The sequence below is a fragment of the Bombus huntii genome, chromosome 2, assembly GCF_024542735.1.
Source record: "Bombus huntii isolate Logan2020A chromosome 2, iyBomHunt1.1, whole genome shotgun sequence".
Lineage (NCBI taxonomy): Eukaryota > Metazoa > Arthropoda > Insecta > Hymenoptera > Apidae > Bombus > Bombus huntii.
In genome coordinates, this window is record NC_066239.1 from 9,277,102 (window position 1) to 9,300,922 (window position 23,821).

Consider the following 23,821-nt stretch of genomic DNA (forward strand, 5'->3'; position numbering starts at 1 on the left):
GAGTTGGATTTATGATGAAGAATTCGATGGTTTCGTTCTATGTTGCAGTAAACGTGTAAAATCATTTATAATTTATAAACGCAAAAAATCGTTATCTGTTAAATAATATTTTTTAATTTAAAATTAGTTGAATACAGTATGATTGGGATTTTTGTTGATTATGTTGTAAAGTAATATTTAATAGATTTGAATTGAAAGTTAACTGCCCATAGTATGATCGGAGTTTTGTCAATTATGCTGTTATACAATATTTATTACACGTTCAATTAGTAAATTAAGTTAGTAACTAACTTAACACGAGAAAATATGAAGCGTTTTCATTGATTGTTTTATTATAAAAGACATTATACCGAACAGGTTGTGCATGAAATGGAATCATAGAATATCGCATTTAAATACATAATTTATTAAACTCTAAACTTCGATTTAACGCAGCAAAACTTGCTTCTAACGTTAATACAGTTTTAAATTTGTTAGTAGTATAAAAGGTACGTAGGAGAACGTTCAAAAAGTAGCACGATAATTCAAACGTCAATCTGGCTTCGAGGTAAAATCCGGATTTGGACGAAATCTATTTCAGATATCCATTTGGATGCAATCGTATAAATCACGTCCATGGCTCCAATTCTTGACGCAGCAGGATAATCTTAAAAACTCCATCCATTTGTAAAAATATTCTCGTTATTTATAGAGAAGGTGTAATACTATTTTGTCAAAGATTTTTATTGTATTAAAAATTAAATAGAGGCGAGTAATTCGTAATTGTCTGTTTAAATTAAGATTTCAATGGTACTTTGCAGACGATGGAGGATATAAAGTTGAATAAGAGATGAGATTGTTTCAGATAAAGTAGAAGTTGTTCTGACTCTTGAAAAAAGGATTAAGAGAATTGGCTTGTTACGTACCTTACATAAAAGCATGTACTTTATAGTCTTGATTATCGAGTTTTCTCTGTAATCCATAGAATTCTTTGCGCTCATGCACCTTTCCTCTTTTTTCATCTTTCCGATTTAGAGATTCCCTATATTACAACCAAACTTAAAATAAACTGAAACAGAAATAATTGACTAACTTATTCGTTCGTATGTCCAACATTGAAATTCATAAATCTATTGAATTTTACCTAATATAATGCGATTGAAAAATTCGTCAGGATTGTGAAGTTCAAAGCCTTTTTAAAATTCCAATTTCATATAAATTCATAAATGAATAAAAACACATTCGTTATCGACTATCACATAAAATCTCCATATAAAACACGAAATGTACGAATGAGATTTCATACACAATTGTAACACGTTCAAATAAACAAATATCCGATGACAAAGAAATCGAAACAATTAATATTCCGATAATTAACATTTTATTGCATAGCTACGGGCATTTAAATATACAGAATCGATGATTTATTAACGGATCCCTTCTCCTGTAAATATTTAAAATCGTTACCACTATATGCGATACTTTTTCAATTCCGATTTCCATCGATCAGGTTAAAATTGAACCGACGCGACGCTGAAGTATCCGATCGAGAGGCTGTAAGTTTCGGATTATAGAGTTAACAGAAATTCCCGCGCCAAGCCGCAAATTAATGCGGCGAACCCCCGGCGATACGGCCGATACTCCGATGTACGAATTATCGAGGCAACAACTCAGTTAACGCAGAGTAAGAGAGGCGGAAGAGCCCCTCGATAATTGAACGGTGCACACAGGTTGGACGGGAAAGCCCGCGGATTAATCGAACGTTTTCGAAATGCGAGGGGACGCGTTTCTTGTCGAACATATCGCCGCGAGAAAGATTTCCACCAGTGTCAAGCACAAGTGAAACGTCATATGACAGATACGATTTTTGCTATTTATGTCGAATAATAATAATATTAACATTATATTTGGAAATGATCATGCTGTATTTAATAATTTAATTATACAAGTTGGTCATTCTAATATTCTGCACAATTTTTAATCACATGTGGCATTGTAATATATTTCTGTATTTCAGTTAATGAAATAGTAAGTTATTTGTCTAAGAATCAAAGGAGAAGTAGGCAGTGGAGAAATATGTAACACTCGTTGACAAGTTATCACATTTTTTGAAAAAGAAATTAAATTTGATTACATAATACGAACCTTCTTTATGACATTTTTAATTTATTTAATTCATTTCGTCCCAAATTTTATTCTTTTCATCAGTCATTACAACAATATAATTTTATTGATATAAATATAATATGATTTTCCACTGCTCCTCTCTACACCATGTATTATCAGATTTTGATACAATGAAAATATTCCTTCGCTACAACGATGTATCAATACGTTCGTTTAATTCGTTCCCATCAACGTCAATTACCCTCGATTTGTAATGATCTCACAAGGGGACCGCCTCATAAACTTTAGCCAGTCGTTAACCCGTTTCAGGGTAACAAGGGTCCAAAGCATCGTGGCACTGGAATGTCCGAAGTTCCGGTTTGTAATTAACCCCCGTAGTTATCTCGCGCGGAGAACGTAACCGAACCGAACATACAGAGAGACAAGGCAAATCCAACATTTCCCTATGTTACGTCCTATTTTAACGCTCGCCTATGCAGATTGTCGCGTTAACACAGATCCTGGGCAAACACGCCGGCTCAGATTTGCATTCTTACCATATTCATGGGGTTTTAATTTGCACGAACGTGGCGGGGATCAAGTTCGGCGAAAAGACCTGAGTAAACTTACCAGGGGTAAACGTTTGCCATCCTAGCAGAAGCACGTCGGCCAGTAGGCAACGAACACGCCTCTTTGATACGACTTCTTGCCCCGATACGACGGGCATTCTAATCGCAGAGAACGATGTTTGCTCTCGAGGTCAGACCGTTTCCGTTTGCGGCGTTATACATAATGGATGATAGGTGGAAACTAATCGCTCGGTGAATCGGCCAGGGAGGGTGTATTTGGCGATGAAACGGATCGTGTTCCCGCCGTTTTTGGTAAAGTAAAACGTCACCAAAAGGTTGAGTCAATAATGGTTTAAGCGGAGGTTAGAATTCGTAAGCTGTCGATTAATGGTTAAGTCGCTATGATTGTAGGAATCGAAAGAACCTTTAGAAATTTTTATTTAGAAGCTTTTATATTCTCCTGGCGTAGGTTGAAGTTAAATGTCGTTGTGGGGATTGAAATAATTTTTGGAAACTTTCGTTTACAAATTCTTGTACTCTATTGTTTTTTGGCTCGATAAAATGTTGCAAAGAGTCGAATAAGCGAAGGTTTAGATGGAATACAATATAAATGATTAAAACAGATACTCTCATACAACTAAAGGACCTCCCCTAGGCAACTCTCCATCAACCAGGATCCTCCTTCATCCACAAATCAGCTGAACCCAGTCACAAAAAACCATGTTTATCTTCACACAATTGGCCATACGGCAGAATTATTATGAAATTAAGATTTTCGGTATGCATGATAATAGCAGGAATTCTACGTCCATGCGATTCGAATCTCTAGTTACAGAGTCGTTAGGAAGGGAATAAGGATAGCGAAGGGTAAAATCCGACGAAATTACGTCTGCTGGGCCAACCCCATGGAACGTTCGCAGAGCTGGATCAATTTACAGAAAAAGGGATACAGAGCAACGTCTGGTCGCTGGTTCCTCTGCCTACTTCCGGCGGAACCATCCGGTCCGACATCAGAACGTGTCCGTTTCGGTTCGTTCGAACTTTTCGCTGTGCTGCTGACGTTACTTGCCAACGACACCGACCTCGTCCCATAATATGTCGTGTGATATTTAATTAAACTCTCCCTGCAGTCCTTGCTCATCCGGTCTGCCCTCGTTCCACTGGTAGCAGTCTGTAAAGTTTCAAGGGGTTCTCCTCTCCGCGAGTACAAGCTTGCCCCTCTCTGTCCTTTTACCCTTTTCACAAACTTATTAACCGTTTCGACAAGGCCCCTTGACATGCGGATTTTTCTTGCCTTCTCCTCGAGTGGCCCAGGCGTCCCAAGTAATTAAAAATCAGCCGATTAAACCTAATGAAGTAGAAAGGAATCGGAGGTGCGTGGATTGCGTAGGGAGGATCGCGGAGATTTCTTGTTAAGCCTGGGGCGACAGCCCGGACCTGTTTTATTAGTATTTCCCTTCGTACTTCTTAGGAAGAATTATTCATTCCTCTTGTAAGTAGAATATAGGCTGGTTGAATAAACTTTTTAGTTCTTTTTTTTCGTCCAGGTTTTATGGAGCTGTAAGTGGACTTTGAGGGTTGATTGGTTGAGTAGGTAAGATGATCCCTCGAAGACATTCTTTATTCTGGATTTTATATCATACAATGTATAGTTTTATACTAACAGTTACATTTATATGTAGGAAGTTTGAAGCTTCGATAATAACATGAAACATTGATCTAGCGTGTTACAGCTGATTTGCGAAATTCAAGTCTAAGCGACTTTTTGGTGGATTTCGATCTTCCGAAAGTACTCGAGATCATCCCAGTAGGATGAATTCAAGCGAGACTTGAAGGGCCACTTTTCAAAACTTTCTCGCGCTCCATGCTTCCAGAAAAGAACCCTTCAATCTTCAATGAAACGCGTAGTAAGTTACAGGAACTGTTTTCTATTGTCACATACGCACTATTAAGAAAATATTACGTAACATTTGCTCCTTCATTTCAGTATCGATAATTTTTGGATCGAATCGTTGAAAACGAAAAATTCTAAATACTTGTACTTATACTCCGTAGACCAGAGTACTTCATAGAATGGACAATGTCCACTCACGTTTTTTATGCATGCATTTTCCAAATTCTCGTCAATTTTTTTATATACCATACCATACATTTCGTCATTAATTTTGCAAATTTCCTAACCACGATAGAGAACATATTGAATTAACAATATCCTCATCGACGTCGTCTAAAACGAAACAAAACCACGAAAGTAATCGTGTAAAACGAACAGCTGGAAATTTTAGCGACGTTAATCAGCGCTTTCGTTCCCTATCCAGATGAAAGTACCGGCTACGTCATTACTCGACCGATGAAAGAACTTTCTCCTATACTGATTGTCTCTTGGATCGACCCTCGGTGAGAGCTACCCTCGTTTCAATTACCGGTACCAGGTGACTTGTAGCTCGTTCCGCGTCCCCGAGCAGTTAACGCTGCTACGGGTTCATCGTATGCAAATGACAAGCCGTCCGTCGGTCCGTCCGTCCGTTTGTCCGTTCATCCGTTGCTAGTGCGACAGGGGGTTGCTTGATTCACATCAAACGCTAGCTAAATGCTGTCTATTGTCTCAGCTGTCTATACGCGCGCATATTAAATAATCGGGACAGAAAAGTAATTATCGTACCGGGGATAAGGTTCAGTTTCAAGCGTACGAGGGCGATGGAGAATGTTTCCACCGTGGAAGTAACGAGTTAGAAGGGTCGTAGAATTTTCTGTTTAGCTTGTAAATAACGTAGCATTGTTTTGGAAAAAATGTAGGGAAAGAGTCGAGATAAACAACGTAGAGATGTTCCTGAAAAAGCGTCGCTTGTTCATTTGTTGGAGAATTTTCTGTCGTTACGTAATAATATCTTTTCGAAATAATTTTATTTTTTAGCAGAGTTCCAACAGAATTTCAAAGATTTTCATATTGTTATTGTATTGGGTATTGTTAGAAGTAAATATAGAACTTTTTTGAGGTAGTTTTTACACTAGAATTTACTTGCTTCATTTAAATTTCATGAAATATAATTTAATGAAAATAGAAATGGAAGTATAGTAACATTTCAAAATTGTCTCAGAAATTGCCTGTTTCAGTCATAAATTCATTCGAGTCTATTCAAAATCTCAACACTACGTGTTTCAATTAGCTGGCGTTTTACTGCTATGTATGAAAAGCAACAAGTTTCACTATCAAACCTCGAAATCAATACAGAATATAATACAGTGGTGATCACGAAAATACAGATGTTTATGCAAATCAGTTTTCATGAATACGAATAAATAAATGAAATCTACATGTAAATTTATTTCATCCCACAGAAATATTCCATTATTTCGCATATTACGTACATCCTGCGTATTTGTCCACATTCACGCTTCCTTCACCACATTTCATACGCACGCTACATGTTTCATCCTCTCGTTATTATTTCCTATTATTCCTCGGATAACTATATCTCAACGAGACATTAAACTCGATAGAACGAAGCGTTGCATCGTGGTAGAACGTTTCATGGGGAGCAAACAGCTCGGTCGCGAGTTATGTTTACGATGGCGCGATTTGCCGTGCGACAGTTTTAGTATTCGAAGCTGAGAAGGAAAGCGCGATGGAAGGGTGGAAAGTTTGTTGGATTGCCGCGAAGATGAATAGTTAACAGGAGAGCGTTCCACCCTTTACTCCGCTTTCCATTTTCTCCGTATCCCGAATTTCCGTCTTTCCTCGTGCCCCTCTCACCTCTCGTCTAGCACCGTTTTCCTTTCTGCTCCACATTCGAGAGCAGCGCTTTCGTCTTTCAGTACTCGGCTTTCTCCCATTTTCTCGCCCGTAAACTAGATCATTTACAAACTGTCAACGGCATGGCTCCTCTACTCGTCGTCGCCGGACACACGAGTACGCGGCGGATCTTAATCCGTCGGCAATTTCGCCAGTTAAATTCGCGTGTCTCTCAGTCAATGACAGGAAGTTATCGTTGATCGTCGTGTCGTTTTGAATATTCGAGTGGTCGTGGATTTTCGTGAAGAAGGTAAAAAACACAGGTTTGTGTTGGCATCAGTTGGAAGTTTAAGATTAGTGGTAGGGTATTTTAGAATATATTTAAGTTACTATATTTAACAGTAGAATTATGGTCTTTGATATATGTATACCTAGATATGTAGCACAATTAGGATTATGACGAAGAAATATATAATTATATTTTAATAATTGTCAATTTTAAATATAAAAATGAATCATCTGGAAATAGTGAGCTGCGTGTTCATAAATTCGAAATAATTCTCGAAGAGCGCTTTATAAAAATTATGAAGTAAGTATTATTAATCGCATGTATGATGGAAAAATATGAGAGAACAGTAGGAAATCTGGATAATAAAACCAGGAAGGTAGTCGGTTTGTTAATGTATTTTGTACACTCGTATAAATGAAATGAAACTAATGTAAATTATATTTTATGACTCGTATGCTTCCTTAAAACATCTCTCATAGTATATCCATGTATTAATTACATTTATTACAAATTTTATAAAATCTCCACTTTTTGCTAAGTTATACTTCGAACAGCTTACACAGCATAACTTACATACTTAGTATTCAACATCTCGAAAAGAAATATTATTTTCATAAATTTATCTACCATAAGGAGGTAGCGTAAGTAATTGTAGATTCAAAGGAATGATAAAAAAAATAATGCTTGTAATTGTCATTGTTTTATACATTGTAATTCATGGAATTAATCGGTATGAATTCTTACTGACATAATTGGCTCAATTACAAACAAAACAGAGCGTATATTAAATAAGTAGCTAAGATTTATCAATAAAGTATAACGATATACATTGATATATCAATAAGCTATAAACAACTTTAGTTGCAATTAACGTCCATAATATGAATCAAGGTTTATCAAAGGCGATGGTCTAAAATTCAATAAAACGCTACTTTTATTTCGATGCTCGGTCTGCGATTTCCTTTGTAACCTCACGCTATCCCGCCAACTGTAACCGCAACAAAATAAAAGACAGCAATTTTACGCGTTTGCAATTCCATTATCGAGTCCCATTCTGATATATTAACGAAGCGTCACTCCACGGTCGCTATTAGCATTCGCGGTAGCCATTGTCGAACGAATCAACATCGTAACCCTATCATTTCGTTTCACGTACCATGAAATCGAGCTCTCTGAATTCATCCATGGTTTAATATTCTCCATGGTGACCGTCTCTTTGTACGCGTTATTTTCAGATTACGTCCCACGAAGCCATATCGAAGCTCGTTGAAAATCAGAGGAAAGAAAATGGATGAAATTTCTTTCGATTCTTTCGAATCGACGAATGAAGAACCATGTTTTTACGATCGAAAAACGAAGGGAATCTGTCTCCTTTGAATATCTTCGAAAACCACTTTAAATCGATGAACGATTTAAAATAGAAATAGGATTAAACAGTTCCTGGTATGGACGTTAAATTGTAGAAGATATTTCATTCTTTTACGAAGATATTGTTGAGAAAATTTATATAACGAAATGTGCACAGTACTTTTCTTTGTAACCTTTTTGTTATTTATTGGACAACTTATTTGTTCCATAAATTTGCCTTCTTTGACAATGTAGTTTCCTGAAATTAAGTACTTTTCATGGACTTCTGAAGTAGTTACTTTGTTGTCATATAAAAGAAAATTTCAAAGCTCAAAGTAAATCGTAGCGAGATAATATGATAAACTCCTGATGAGTGATGAAACTAAAATCGAATAATTTTTATCTATATTTGTATGAAAATACAAGATCTAACGTTTTCATAAAAAATATTCCAAAAAAGGGAAATATTTGAAGAAGAAGTGAAATGAATAGCAGAGACGTGTTTAAAGACTCGAACAAGACATATCAATTGCTAAAAACATTACGAATTTTCCAAACAAATTAGTATTATCCTACCCTTTTGGATAATAATAGGATAATATAAGATAGTAAATTTCAAGTAGTTTAGAGTATTTAATATCATCAAACGAACGAAACAATAATCTTCCGATGAGTACGATAACGAATTTTCTTTTCTTTTTTTTTTTTATTAAATTTTCTTTTTTATTATTCAATATACTTACTTACTAACTTTTTTTATTAAATATTAAATTGCATTAAATTTTCTCCATGGTTCTCTATGTAACAACGAGAGTACACGGATTCTTTGTTGGCTTACACTTTTGTTAATCGCGAGCAAAGCTTTGTCCTCGTTTTATCGCACGGCGAAACGACATTTCCCTTTGGCGGGTTACCTTGGAACGAGGCGAAAAGAAAATTTTCAAACAAACCCGCGCCATTTTAACGGTGCTAAACGAGGAGGCATCGAGCCAAAGGTTGGCAATGAGGACGTCGCGTCCCTACGAGAGCCTGCCTTCGAAGGGTCCCTGAATTCATTTCATGGGCAATTACAATTAGCATTTATGCCGCGATTTGCATATCGTTGCGAGATAATTTCACGAACGCTTAGCCTAATCTCCGTGTCAGATGTTTCAGCCGGTCGGCAAGAAACATTTCTGATCCTCGGAGATCGCCTATCTCCACGTGCAAACTTTTCGGCGAAAGCGATTTTCTGGATATGAAACTCGGGGACAACACATTGTCTGCTTTCTAAGATTGTTTCTACTTGTTTGTGATAGAAGTGGAAAGAAAGTGTTGAAATTTAGTACAACATTGGTTTATTGCATTCTTTCTAAGTTGAATTTACCGTAAAGGACTGACAACTGTCAACGTGTTTTTTTTAAATGTTTATTGCATAAGAATGTAATAGGAAATATGTGAAACAGAGAAGGAACAGTTGCACGATTGAATAGAGTAAGGTTGCAAGTTGTTTAATAATTTAATTTCATAGGTTTAGAAGTTAAAGGTATATGATACGTTTAACAGTTCATTGTATTAGTATATTATGTTACTGTATAAATTACACAGCAGGATCGCGTTAATTGAATTTGAAATTTCATAAACTTTCATGAAAGATTTAATATCATCATATGTAATGAAGTTTATATATAGATGCATAACATAAGCTTCGTTATTGAGTTGTAATTGTTAAATTTGTATCTCATTAATTGTTTTTGATAAATTCATAATTCGTTTTTGATAAATTTGATAAATCGAGTTTATACAATCAGTACTATGTAATACTATAGTTTATAAATAAGAGTTAATAGAACCTACATGTACTGAAGAATATTTCAGAAACATTATCTCATAGTACATCGTAAATTCTGTACTTATATTCGATAATATAACGAAAATTCATAATTATTTCAAACAAAAGAGAAATTTTTGTAATTTGAGATCATTTCTATATTTCATAACATAGTACAATACAACCAACGTATATCTTTTATCTTAACAAGCATAACAAGCTCATTCGTTCTAAAAATATACCAAACATATTGCTCAATAAAACATTTTACTTAACAGAACTTGGAACATTACATTTAGCTGTTACTCTATCAACTGTACCAATATCGAGCAACCCACGTTCCGTACACCCACGACAAGCTTCGTCTCGTTCACACTGAATCAACACAGCAATCGAATTTGGCAAGCGTATACACCCGTCGGTGTAAGATTAAATTGCAAAACGAAAGTAAACCATGCGTAGGATTGACCAAACTGACAGAAAGAGAACAAAGGGAGAATCGAAGAAAATCAGAAACAGAGTTGCTTGGAATCAGTTTGCAGCTTAACCCAGAACCAGAACGCAACTGATCAGACTCACGCCCTTAACGAGTCGACCCCCATCGGCCGCAAACGATCGTGCTCATGTGTGGCCACCGATGTAGATTTCAATTGAGCAATGTCTACTGACAGGGAAGTGGGTAATCCGAGTATGCTGCTATCACTGCCAGCGACAGCTTCGACACCCTCTGCGAACACCTCCCTGCTCGTCTGTCGCAAAAACCCTTTCGCAACGAGCCAAACATTGATTTTATTTCTGCTAGAATCAATCGAACTAAACACCGCTACAGGCTATCAACTTTTTCATTTTCTCTCTCTCTCTCTCTCTCTCTCTCTCTCTCTTTCTTCTAGGTTGTATATATGTATATATATTCGAAGTAGAGAATCAGATATTCTTCAGATATAGATTCAACTAAATCAGAAACACTAACAATAATTATAAGCCGCAATGAGTAATCCGTGGATTTTTATGTAAATTTATGTTTTTCTGGGCACACTCAACGAAATATGTAGAACATAAATAGAAATTCGTTTTACCTATTTTATAAATTTTAACGAGTACTATATATAATTCTGTATATTATGTACATTTTGCGTAATTTTTGCATCTTTAAATTTTTCACGAACGCATGAAAATCCGTAGACTACTAATAAATATTCAAATATTTATTCATTCCACTTAGTAAAAAATGTTAATAAACTTTACTTTATTCATTTTTCGTTGCTTTATTTTGCTTTGCATGCCACATGGAGCTAAATACCACTTTAGGCTAAACACTAAAACTAAATGAGAAACTGGTATTAAAATAGTTTATCTCGATCTAAGTGGTCTGAGAAGCTTCAAACTATCTTCCCTCTTTTTTTCATACTTACTAGTCTATCTTCGTGAATAGATTGAAATGATTTTTGGGGACGATCTATAATGAACTTTACGATGCGAACACCTTTTTATTTTTTCCATAGAATCCTCAGGTGTCGAAACAGAAAGATTCGTGCAACCGATATGGCTGTTTGGATCGAGTTAAATTAGATCGAGCGTTCAATTTAGCCGCAGCGTATAGCCGCGATATTGGATTTGGACATTTGGGAGCCCAGCAGGGAAAGTTCTCTGCGTAGCCAGTTCTCGATACGTTTTCCCCCGTGAAGAGGAAAGGGAGGATGGCTCGTGGAAATTCGAGGATTAAACTTGGCTATCGTGGCATACAGTGCTCGCTCATGCAACGATGAGGCATTTGTCGGTGGAAATCTGTCGAAAGCTTATCGCAAAGTTGTTGAGGCTGAAGATATCGTTACTTGTTCCGGCAAGGGATTCTGTTTGGCTGTATAACTAAAGAGGTAGTAGGGTTATCGATAAGTTGTCATTTGTAGAGTTAGCTATTCGATTCCTCTATTCGAGTGCAAAGCGAAGAGGTTTAAATATTTCTAAATTTAAAGCTCTCAGTGTTATAAAAAATGTTAATATTAATATTATCATAAGATATATTGATTTTGTCATTTATCTTTCGTTTTAAACATTATTACTTCAAATAATTTAGTTTGATTCAGAAATTTGTATACAACTATTTAATTAATTTTGATTCATTGCCATATGAATGAATATTGAGTATTTAGGGATACTGTATCTAATAATTTATTATATTTCTGAATTTTTATTTCGAAAACTGTAATTAAAACGATTTCATGTTTTATTACTTGCATTTTCGTTACGTTGTTTCATCCAGTTTATAAGAAGTATATTTAATTAAGCGAAACTTTTTACTCTGATACACGTACAAAAGCTAAGAAAAGAATAATAGAAGCACTATCTCAGAATATCGCAAAATAAACCATTCTTTGTTTTAAAACCGAATACTCCTTAAAAAACTCACAATTCAAAGCGTAACATTCAAGTAACGGTAACTCGAGTCCTGAGCAACTAAGTCTTTGGGACAACTTTTTCAACATCTCGTAGTCAAACATCTGGATACGTATTACGTGTACGGTGTACTTTTCAATTCGAACACGAGGAACGTTTCTTTTAAGCGCGTTCTACGCGTACCTGTTTCCTTGGAATTCGTTGTACGAAATCGAGGGACAAGCACAAAGGGTAGAAGTTGGTCTGTTTCTTACAAAAAAGAAATCTCTTCCTTCCGCGCGAACTTTTCGACGTCGTTCCTTTCCTCTTCGTATTGACGTGTTCTCGACTGAAAACTGCGTAAGATGTTTCTCTTTTGAGGAGCGCGGCCGGGGATGGCATTTTAAGATAATTTCCGGCCGCGTGAGTCACTGAAGGATAAGCCGGATGGGGGATGACAGACGAAAGGGACGATGCGAGGCTGTAAGAAAGGCCGACGACAGAATGAAATTACTGGAATAAGTAATTTGAGGACAGGCCGAGTAATTGCCACTCAAAACGTTCAAAGGCGTTGCTCTTTTTTGTTGCACCTTTTCAAATTTACCGACTGTCACTGTCTCGCGATCTTTCGTTACATCTTTTAGGATGCTTCAACTTGATAAGCCATGCCAACGTCACGAGACAGCCAAGATGATGAAATAGAGTAAACAGTGTGAATGAAGAAACATTATTCTGAATATTTAATTTTTACTATCTATTTCATTGTCTTGTTAGTTTAGTTTTGTTGAATCAAGTTATAGTTTGATCGTGTTTTATATATCTTTTTATTGAAGTTGGACGAAGGGAAAGGAAATGTATTTCTGCGTAATATACTTATATGAGATTTTTACTCACAGTCAAATTTTATTATTACGGGTATGTTTCTCTATTAATATTTTCCACATTTGATACTATTATAATGCAATAAGCAATATTATATTGAAAAGGGGTACGTATATAACACCAAGAGTCTTATATTAATTTTCTTAAAATCTACCAGTTTATTTAAAATGTAATAGAAATCAACCATAATTAAATAGAATATAAAATGCGATGTACGTATTTTCAGCGTCGCGTTATAAAGTACATTACTTCAGATTGAGGGGGCGGTTGAAAAAGATGGTCACAGAGCTGTCACGGGCGAAGCATCACGACGTCTCTGTAATCAGGGAATATTTCAATCATCTCGTAATGGGATATTTGCCAGCGTAAGCTTGTGTTCTTTACGTACGTCACACGGGTGGATTTGCTTTCAAAGTAAATCCCTTACCTCGTAGCTTAATTCATTTTTTCTTTGCGCTGACCTTCGTATTTGTCCTTCGTAACCTTGACTCGTTAGTAGCTACTTTCCGCTTTAAGGGAACGAGTATTAAAGGGGCCCGTAATTCGAGTCTTCAAAGAAACCTTGATAGGATCGATGTTATTCGTATCGAAAGAAACTTTTAATTGCGTTCCTTCCATGCTTATTAGCATTATACATTTTCGGAAGGGTGAGTTTTTGTATGAATGAAATACTTACAAGGGAGTGCATTTGAACCTGGATACTTGTAATAAGTTTATTTTCCAGTTTTCCTTCCCCTTTTCTCATAATATATATTTCAGTTTCGACGTAAATCGAATCATTTATTTCATTCCTGCATATGGAACAGATTTCATAGATTTAATATCGTATACAATTTTCCCTTACCAAATAAATAATTTTCCTTCTTTTTTTCCAGAAAAGCTTTTTCATAAAATTTGAATTAGTTATTTGCTACTTGAATCTTTTTGAAATATCCATAGTGTGTGTTCTTCGCCAATTTCCTATATCCAAAAAAAGAACATGAAATTTCATAAAATAAAGTTACCTTGCTCCTTCTCTTTCGATACTTAAACCTACTAAAGAATTGATATTAAGAAATAGATTAATATAATCATAAGTCTTTCTAATCGTAAGCGTAAATATAAAAAGAAGCAGGTACATATATCGGCAATAGGAAGAGTGAAGAACGAACGGTGCCGTATCGTGGAAGCCCCACGTATTGAGACCTATTAGATCGGTTGGATAAGTTAACCCGATCGTTCGATGACCCTTGACACGGCTGACACATTTCGGCCGCGAGATTCGTCCAATTCCGTGGTCGTAACCATGAATTCTGCTATACCGGAACCAATAACCGAGATTGGCTTTTGTTCCATCGCGTTGCTGGCCGAGTAATCTTTAGCTGCCACCTAAGAAACCCTAAGGATCACGAACACGAAGGTGATTTCGTTTAAGGTTTCTCCTTGTAGTACCGTATTCTCTTCTTCCCCCCCCCCCCCCTCTTTTTTTTTCTTTTCCCGACGATACAGTCCTACGACCCACATATTCCATAGAAACGAAGCTCAACCCCGGTTATGTTACGAGGACAATATCTAATAAAAAGCAGAGTGAAGTGGCTCCGAGGGTGATGAGACTTGCTCTTTTATAAAGCTTTCACCGGAATTTTTCTCGTCATTGCGTTCGTCCCCGTCGAATCGCACCGGGAAAGGGAAGATTGTATAAGTGACAATTCGGAGGTTTTTATAGGACTGATGAAATCCCGGACATTTTATTCCGGGATTATCGTTCTGTACGCCTCCCGTTCAAACGTTATTTTCTGAGAAAAATGCTTCGTAAACATGTTGATGATAGCAGACGTTCTAAGCTATGATCTTAAATATTTCCCCCTTATAAGAATTTAAATTGATACCGTTAGCGGAGGAAAGGAATAGGTGTGTATATTTTCGCTATATAACTTAAGATAGTAACATTTTGCTTAAACACAGGGAGGGTTACTTGGTATTCATCGTGAGATACGGGTTTAAATATTTTTCCCTTTATAAGAATCTAACTCAACATGTTCGTGATACGAGTATATTACAATAGCTATGCAAAGTTATATTACAATATTTCCATGTGTTCGATAGATTGTAATACTTGTACATTAGAATGTGAAGGGCAGATAATGTACTCACATTGCGGTATTCGTGAGTGAATTATATCTTTGCAACCTGTCTTATATAATACAAAATCGAGAAATAATGAACAATTTTAACCAGAAAACATCTACATTCGTACAAATGTTAATATGATATAATTTATTCCTAAGAAAGGCGACATCAAAAGGTAGCGAAACTCTAAATAGAAAAATTGTTATGTCCACGAAATTGGCAATCCGAGTGATGAATTAACTCGTGTTTTCTAATTAATAAGTTTAAGAACTTGTAACTGTAATGACATAGTAATTAAATACCATAAATTTTAAAAACATGTAAATCACGTTATAACAATATTTTCTCCTTAAAACGAATAATTCTTGTATCAGGCAACTTAAACACAGAACTCAGTGGAAGTGTTTAACAGGTTACCAGATACCAAGTAATTCACTCTGTACTAGCTATGGCATGCTATATCCTAACAAATCATTATCTAAGCAATTAACATTCACCTGTACAAGTTCGTTAAGCTGTACAAAACAAACAGTTGTGCAGTACACAATCTGCACTAGCAATCAGCTTAATCGCCTACTGCACAATTCTAAATGGGCAATCGTTGCACAAATTCCGATACGCCATCCTGAAACAAGTACGAAGTATATTAATCTCTGACGACCTTGACACTGGCTCGTCAGAAATTGCAAGCTCTAACATCATTATCCGTCGAGTTTAATCGATTCGTTCTAGCTGCAGCCTCCTCCTACGCTAAAACTACGTGTTCCATCCATTTACTCTGGTCCCTGTTCGCTTAACTTTTTCATCGCGATCGTCTCTGCATAAAATCATGCATTGTATAGTAATAGCGTATTTACTGATAATAAATACAATAAATGATTGTATGCAATTATAGTATAAAAAATACTATACCTGTTAGATTAAGAACGTACAGAGACTACAAAAATATTTGTACACACTTTCTTTTCCAATGAAGTATTCTTTTATCTATGATTAAAAAATTGACCTCTAGTTCTCTCTAATACATGTAAATAGTGAAACTACTGAGAAAGCATATTAAGCTTTTCTTGTGACAAATTGATATAAATTTTTATAATATACTAAATACTAAATACTATACATTACTACCTTTTTAACATTAAAGTATTATATTGTTAATTATTATCTTCTTGAAGTATTCTTTAGTTGCTATCTTCTTTACAATAATCTGAATCTTCACAATTCTGTGAAATACATCCTTTCGTGGTGAATCATTATAATAATAAAAGGCTTAATATCGTCTATAGTTATCAAAAGGGTTAATATCAGTTCTGGGGAATAATCCGGTGAATATTTCGTCGACTTATCTGACAGTACGTGTAAACATAGCGTGCACGCGACGCGTAACAGCGCATCGCGTTATCTGTGGCGATTGCCAGCCAGGGGTCGTCGCTCGCCGGCACTAATAGATTCATTAGGGGTAGACTGTACACCCTTCGAGTGCATAGCGAACCCTAAATGTATGCGCGTGCAGTCTATTTCTACGTCACGCGCCCCTTCGAACGTTTACTCCGTCGCAGGCAACGTGTATTCATATCCAGTTCATTCTAGCGCGCAACTATTGCGTTGATTCATTCACCAACGCTTTCTCGACGGTGTTATCGATTTGTTCGCGTGAATTCTGCTTTACCACCCATATTACGTAACTCTGTGTACCCGTGTGCATTCACTGTTTCGCGCGTACGACGCCTTCCCTCGAGGTGTGAGTATATGGCTTGTATTTCTGATAGTACTTGTTACGTGTAAGCTTGTAGATAGCGGAGATTATGCCAAGTTGATTAAGTTGATTAACTCGATTGTCGGAGCACAGTGTCGTTATAATTAATCTACAATCGTTAAACTACAATCTGTTCATGCAACTTTATGTTTTTTTATGAATAAAGGTGTAGGAATTAGAGATTTATTTGATTTATAATGACAAATGCTATTAATAAATATGTGAAAATATTACAATATGTGCTCTAGTTTGAATATCTTTAGAAATGTATACAAATTCGCGTCTAAGAATATTTGTTGCATTCTAATAACTACTATAAATATTACAATACAATTATACAAATAAATACTACGACACAATCATACAAACACTCTAATAAACACTAATTCAGTACTTCATTATGAGTGGTTGCTTATATTATAGAATACAATTATATATTTATAATATACTTCAGGATTTCACCTGATCAATTCTTTGTCACTAAGCTTCTACGATTTCACGTTAGTATACCAATTATTATTTACGACGTGTTTATTCATCAATTTATTCATCGACGTATACAATATAAGAAATATCATTTGCTATCATAATTAATTTCACATGAACCAACCTAATACATCTAACATTCTAACCATCTACAAACATATCCATCGACGTCGCCGATTTACCCTTGCGACTCTCTATTCAATAACTCACCCTGTAATGCGAGCACCTTAGCTTCTCACGTGTTTACGCACTTGGTGTTCTTGTGCGCGATACATCACTCGCTAAGCACTCAAACAACCGCTCACTGACTCACGCACCGTGTTATCTACAGATTCTAGTCGAGTATCCTTGCGTTTCCACCGATTCGCGCGATATACGTATATCAGTTGTTTGGACGAGCTTGATGGTAGCTCGTTTACTTCATAACTCATTCGGTCATTCAACGACTCGTACTTTCCCCTGCAGCATCCCTTCCTGCACCCTACGGATAACTCGCAAATCTGATTATCGATCGGTAATCAATATTGGTGCAATTTGGCCCTACGCCAACCTAGCATGTGTATGTTTGTGTGTGTCGTGTGCGTGTCCTTCGTCGAACCAAGCGGGGCGGCTTACCGGCTGACCCAATGGAGGGGATGATTGAAAATAGTGCACGTGCGGCACAGCTAATCGCGCTTTGAGCGACTTCAAACGAATCTCTTAGTATGTGTCTTTGGAATGGAAAATTTTGAAATTTAATTTGTTTCATTTGTATAGAAAATGATTTTAATTTTTGTAGCGTTGACTTTGTGCGTCAATTTTTAGTCAAGTTTTTCGTGAATGGGTTGAAATTACCGCGATTTAAATTTTAATAGTACAGTGCAATAGGGGTGTCGAGGAAAAAGGTTGAACCATGTATTTGGTATTTCCTAGCCAATGAATTTTTTTTTTTGTTAATAATGAAATTGTTTTATTAAATTTCTCAGAGGTAGGTAGCTAATTATAAACGAGTCTATTATATTGATTTTGACTCGTAATATAATTTAAGACGTATAATCCAATAGGTTCAATATTAAGTAGCTCGGATCAACGATTCAAGTATACAGAGCACTAAGTAGTTTATGTCAATGGTTTGTACGCCGTAGGCTACTATGCGGGTAAATAACAATGATTCTCATTATTCCTCAGTAAATGTTAATTGCAATTATCGACGTCTATAAAATCAAAGGAAATAATGATTGTGGTATACGTATAGTAACGGGAGTTCGTTCTTTTATTTACCTGCTCTATTAACCTTCACAATATCTCAAGTGATTCGTTCTGTATACAATTTAACCTCATCAAAATAAGTATCTGATTACAGTATTACATCGTAACTTCATCTTCATTCATTTCTTAATGAACAGAGCTTTCATAAAACCCTAATCGTTACTTGCGAAACAATTACATTAGCGTTTAATTTGTACCTCAATCGTTGGCAGAAGTTTCCTTGATGGAAACATCGCGAGTCCGCATTTAATTTCCTTCTTCTAGCTTGATACGCCCCCACGGATATCGATTTCTCGTTTAGGAAGCAATCAACCAGCACGAGCAAGCGGTTTCCTTAATACGTTTATTTCTCTCCAGATTTGATCCGGTGTCTTGTGTAAAACGACCGGACGAACCAGCTGCGGATGCATATTCATGTTACCTTTCATTTTCGTTCACAACTGTCGTCTAACCCCTTCCTATAAAGCGCTATCATATTGGTCTAATATAATTTTTCAAGCATATTGCGCTAACTGTAGTCAGTGCGTCGATATTGCATTTTTTGTTCGTATCGTTACTCCGTTAAAAATGTTGGTCGACTGGTAAAATGTTTTATAGGCAATTTTCTTCTGATATGAAGAATTCACGTCTGTTTCAATATTCATCGCATTTATTAGTTTGCATTGGAGAAACGCGCGTTTGACGGATAATAAAAAATTTCCATTGTCCTTTCAGGTCATGTTCTGTACGATTCGTGACATATCTTGTTAGTTCGTGTTGGTATCTCTTGTAAAATTGTTAGTGGACTATTTGATGCGATGTTAAGAACGAAGTTTATACCTGTTTTTGACAATAAGTGTATAGTATTTTGAAGAATTAATAAAATAATTGTAACTTTCTCTTAGAAACTACTTTTCTGATAAAGTTTATTTCACAAAAGAAAAAGAAATATATCTAAACACATATATAATTTATATAAGAAGGAGAAAGTTCAGAATTTATTTTATTTACAAAGAAATCTTCAGTTTGGTGGTTATCCTTTTCTTATATAAGTTTCTAAACGTCAATAGTTCACGAACAACGACATCGCGAAAATCCAAGAGCGATATCGTATTTTTTTGTGCATCGTGCATGCATCACCTACGTTAACATCGTTGACATGGAAACATGATGGATGTTTTGGACGTGCGCCATTTCAACAACGCATCAATTCGCCATACATATCGAACGGTCGCAAGGTGTATTTTTTCACTTACGAACTACTTCGTATCTTTCAATATTTTGAATTAAATTTTACATAAATCATACGCACAATTATATGACTGAATTGTATAATTGATATTTTATATTCCATATTCTAAAATTTATCAAAATATTCTTATTTAATACCAAAACTACTTATTACTATAGCATCATAAAACCTTAATTTAAAAGGGTTGTCCTTATCCGCACTAATTTACAAAAAAATCATTGAAATCTTCAAAAATTTCTATACAAAACTACAAATTGGTCATTCTTGTAGTTTCAGTATTAATGAAATGTACTTATGTGTTATAATAAAAAATTCAATATTTTAGATAAAAAGTGGTACATTAGTTGATTAGAAAATGATATAATAGAATCTTGTTTCTACTTCTTTATGTGTTCGTTTTCCCAGTTTCTACTTCAAATTTCCTCAATTTAATTCTATAAAGGAATGCTTTGTTCTTTCTCCGAAATGAATGGTTCGATTGAATTCTTGTATGCTTCGCAGTTCATTGTGGCGAGAGTAGGACAAGTTATACAATCGGAAAGAAAGATGAAAAGGAATTGTACGAGACCGTGTCTGTAATTTCGTGAAAAGGTGTGTGCGTGTTATATAATAATTTTCCGGATTCATTGTTCAGGAATTAATTTCTCATTTCTCGTTCCATCGTTTGGGCGCGGCCTTTTATATTCGAATGGAGAGAACGAAGTTCCACGGACCTCGTGATAATGAAAATGCCTGAAAATAGGTAATAAGTTGATTCGCCGTATTCAACGTAAATTCATACGTTTTTTCCTCTAAAGGATCCCGCATATTAACATTTGCTCGTTTCTTTCTTATTGGAATCATGAATCATACGTAAATCACCGTGGTCGTTTCAGAGTACGTTTGTATAAGGTCTCTTCTTTTTAGAATTTGATTTAGAACAGAAAAATTAAAAATGGAAGATATTATGGATATATTCCATTACTATTCATTACTCATATATTACTATATATTACTCATATATTTCAATACTATTGTCTTGCTTCTAGATATTAGACTTCGCCAGTGATATAACATGTCGTTAGTCAGACATTTTTACTTTAAGAAGATGTGAGTTGCGGTATAATTAGTATTTGAAAAAATATCTTTGAAAGAATTATTCTATTAATAGCTCTCAGTAGTGATATAATGCGTTATTACTCACACATTTTCTTACTGTCTATATCAAAGTTATAAATTGAACACTATTACATCAAATATGTACAGTATGTTAATTCACATTCTTGGTATTGCTCGCAAGGAAGAATGTCTGTGAAAACATTATTTTGTCGCCTTAATTTTGTCATATGCGGTGAGAATATGTTTAATTCGATATTTACAATACTCTTTAATCTTATAAGAATATTTACAGAAGCGTAATAAGGTTGTTCCAAAAGTTTCTTTCGTTTTATAAGGAAATAGTAGATGCACAACATTTTTTGTTTTATATTATTTTATCGAATTATGTATCATCCATTTTGTTTCAGTAGAATAAAATACATATACCATACGTATTACACTTCTATCTCTTACCAAGTAAAAGTACAAAGTAGAAGATAAGTGATCGAATTTCCATGATATTCTCCAATTTTCTTAATTTTGCCTCACAAAATATTCACATCCTGTTAAAGCTCCTGAGCGGTTTAACGAGACAGTGGCACCGGAGATCAGACAGAGATCCCGATAATAATTTTTTGCTTCCATCGGGAAACTTTCTCGCGAAATTTGGGAAGGCGGTTCCTGTCAGAAACAGCTTTTGGCGTGGTTTATGGTGTGCCTCTTGCACTTACCACCCTAGCCAAGGAGGAGCAAGGAAGGATTTCGGTAAAGCCCTCCGGCCGAGCATAATGCTCCCATTATCTCCAGTCCTTTCGTCTATACTGCGTGTGCACGTTGCTTCGCTAATGTACCGGGTGTCCATGTAATTTCCCACCTCCTGCGATCCGCCGAGCCGATTTCCGTTTACCTAAGCATGCTTGTGACACGATCGTAAACTCGGGGTACAAGACGATCCCGGAACGACGTTGAAACGAGTGAAAGTGTACGAAGAAAGAGGATAGAAAGAAGGTAGAACCCCGTGTCAGCCGGCCAGAAACCATTACGGTAATATCTCGCGGGGCGAACAAGTGATTTTTAAGAAGACCAGCCTGCCATTTCACGGCAATTTCGTCTCCCCATAAGCATCTCTATTCTCCACCTTCAACATCTTAGAGTAGCCGATGCTCGTATAACAGAACGATTATGAAAATTTCGCGTCGGTTTCATTTTACCAAAGGTATACGATCCGTTGGAGTATACCTTCTTGTGTATTCCTGCCACGAACTTTGCTATCTCCTCTATCTTGATGCTCATCTACCATAATATTTTTTATGAGACGCTAGTCGTGCCAAGGAAAGATTAATAGGACTCTGAAGCTTATACGAAGATACATATGTAAATATAAAGACTATATTCGCCTTTATGTATCACGTACAGTAGACGATGCTCACGAAGATTCTATGTGTTATTCGTTCCAGATCCATCTGCTTCAGGCTCTTCCTGCGAGGATGACGAAGATGGTCGCCGAGTGGATATCAGAAAACGCAAGAACAGTCTGTACGCGTCTTCCTCGACTCGTGCTCTGTCAGTAGACAGAGAAAAAGAGCTAAGCTCGGTCGACGGGGCTGTGGTGGACTGCGTAGCCCTGGTGCATCTCACGGATCAATCACCCACCGAATCTAATCAGCCGGTCCGCCATCCATCACCCTATTACTACGGCGATTTGTTCAAGGTACCGGATCAAATAAGCAAGTCACAGCCGAACAGGTACAGAAAAAGCGTTAGTCTCGACGTACCGGGTGAACGTTCACGAACACCCGGTATACCGAAGAGAAACTCGGTGGCGGGTGATGGGGGTTCCTATTCATCTCAGCAACAACAACAACAACAGCAGCAGCAGCAGTCACAGCAGCAACATTATCAACAACAGCAGCTACAGCAACAACATCCATTGCAGCCACAACAGCATTATCAAAGTCAGGATCTAGTGAGCCCCACGTCGGGGAGCGAGCATGCTGTCCCAGCCAGAAACGAGATCCTCTCGTCGTGCATCATCACCGAGTGGGATCACACCCTCATGCCTCCTCATAGATTGTTAAGCCACGACCTACCAACCACGGTTTGTACTTGCGTCGCATCAGCTGAAGAAGAGGAGGATGAGCTAGATCAACGACAGCCGCAACTAACGCGGCACCAAGTGCGCAAGCTACGTCGTACACGGAGGATAGACCCGCAACCGATACTCGTCGAGGACGAGGACGACGTGGAGGGAGAGGACGAGGGTGAGGAAGAGGAGGAGGAGGACGTGGAGGTGGAGGAAGACGAGGAAGAGATGGCTAGGCAACGTCACCTCTACGAGACGGCCTTTGATTGCAAGGTCAATCGCTCTGACGATGACCTCGATGACCTCGATCGGGTTACCAATCATCCTGTGTTGCATTCACAGGTACGTATCAATGTTCTTATCCTTTATCATCTACGATAGCATTCGATTATGTTTTATTTTTCTTACGATGTTGGGGCACTTTTATGAAATTTATTTGTTTATTTACGTATTCGATAAATATTTCTTCTACTTGTCATAGTAAATAATATAATATTAATATGCCCATATTTTTTCGCGCAATTTTCCTGTTTCTTTACGATATTAATGCTTTGTTTCATCGTTTTACGGAAGAAGATTCCAGAATTATCATTTTTACCGGAACATCTGCGTTTGCGATTTATTTCCCGAGTTTGCCTGTTCTCTGATATTAGGGAAACGCGGGGCTGTTGGTCTTTAATGAAAAGCAATTAAAGTCCAATATATCTCAAAATGTTACGGGATTTCGGAACACGAACTAT

At 36.5% G+C, this 23,821-nt stretch overlaps 1 protein-coding gene across 1 annotated transcript in view; it reads left to right on the forward strand.

Annotated features, from left to right (window-relative positions):
• The window catches only part of LOC126878062 (uncharacterized), a 246,413-nt gene that overhangs the window by 195,011 nt on the left and 27,581 nt on the right, over positions 1 to 23,821 (forward strand). The window contains exon 5 of the mRNA XM_050640482.1: positions 22,456 to 23,423. Within this exon, the coding sequence (XP_050496439.1) occupies positions 22,456 to 23,423 (968 nt within the window). The remainder of the gene's footprint in view (positions 1 to 22,455; positions 23,424 to 23,821) is intronic.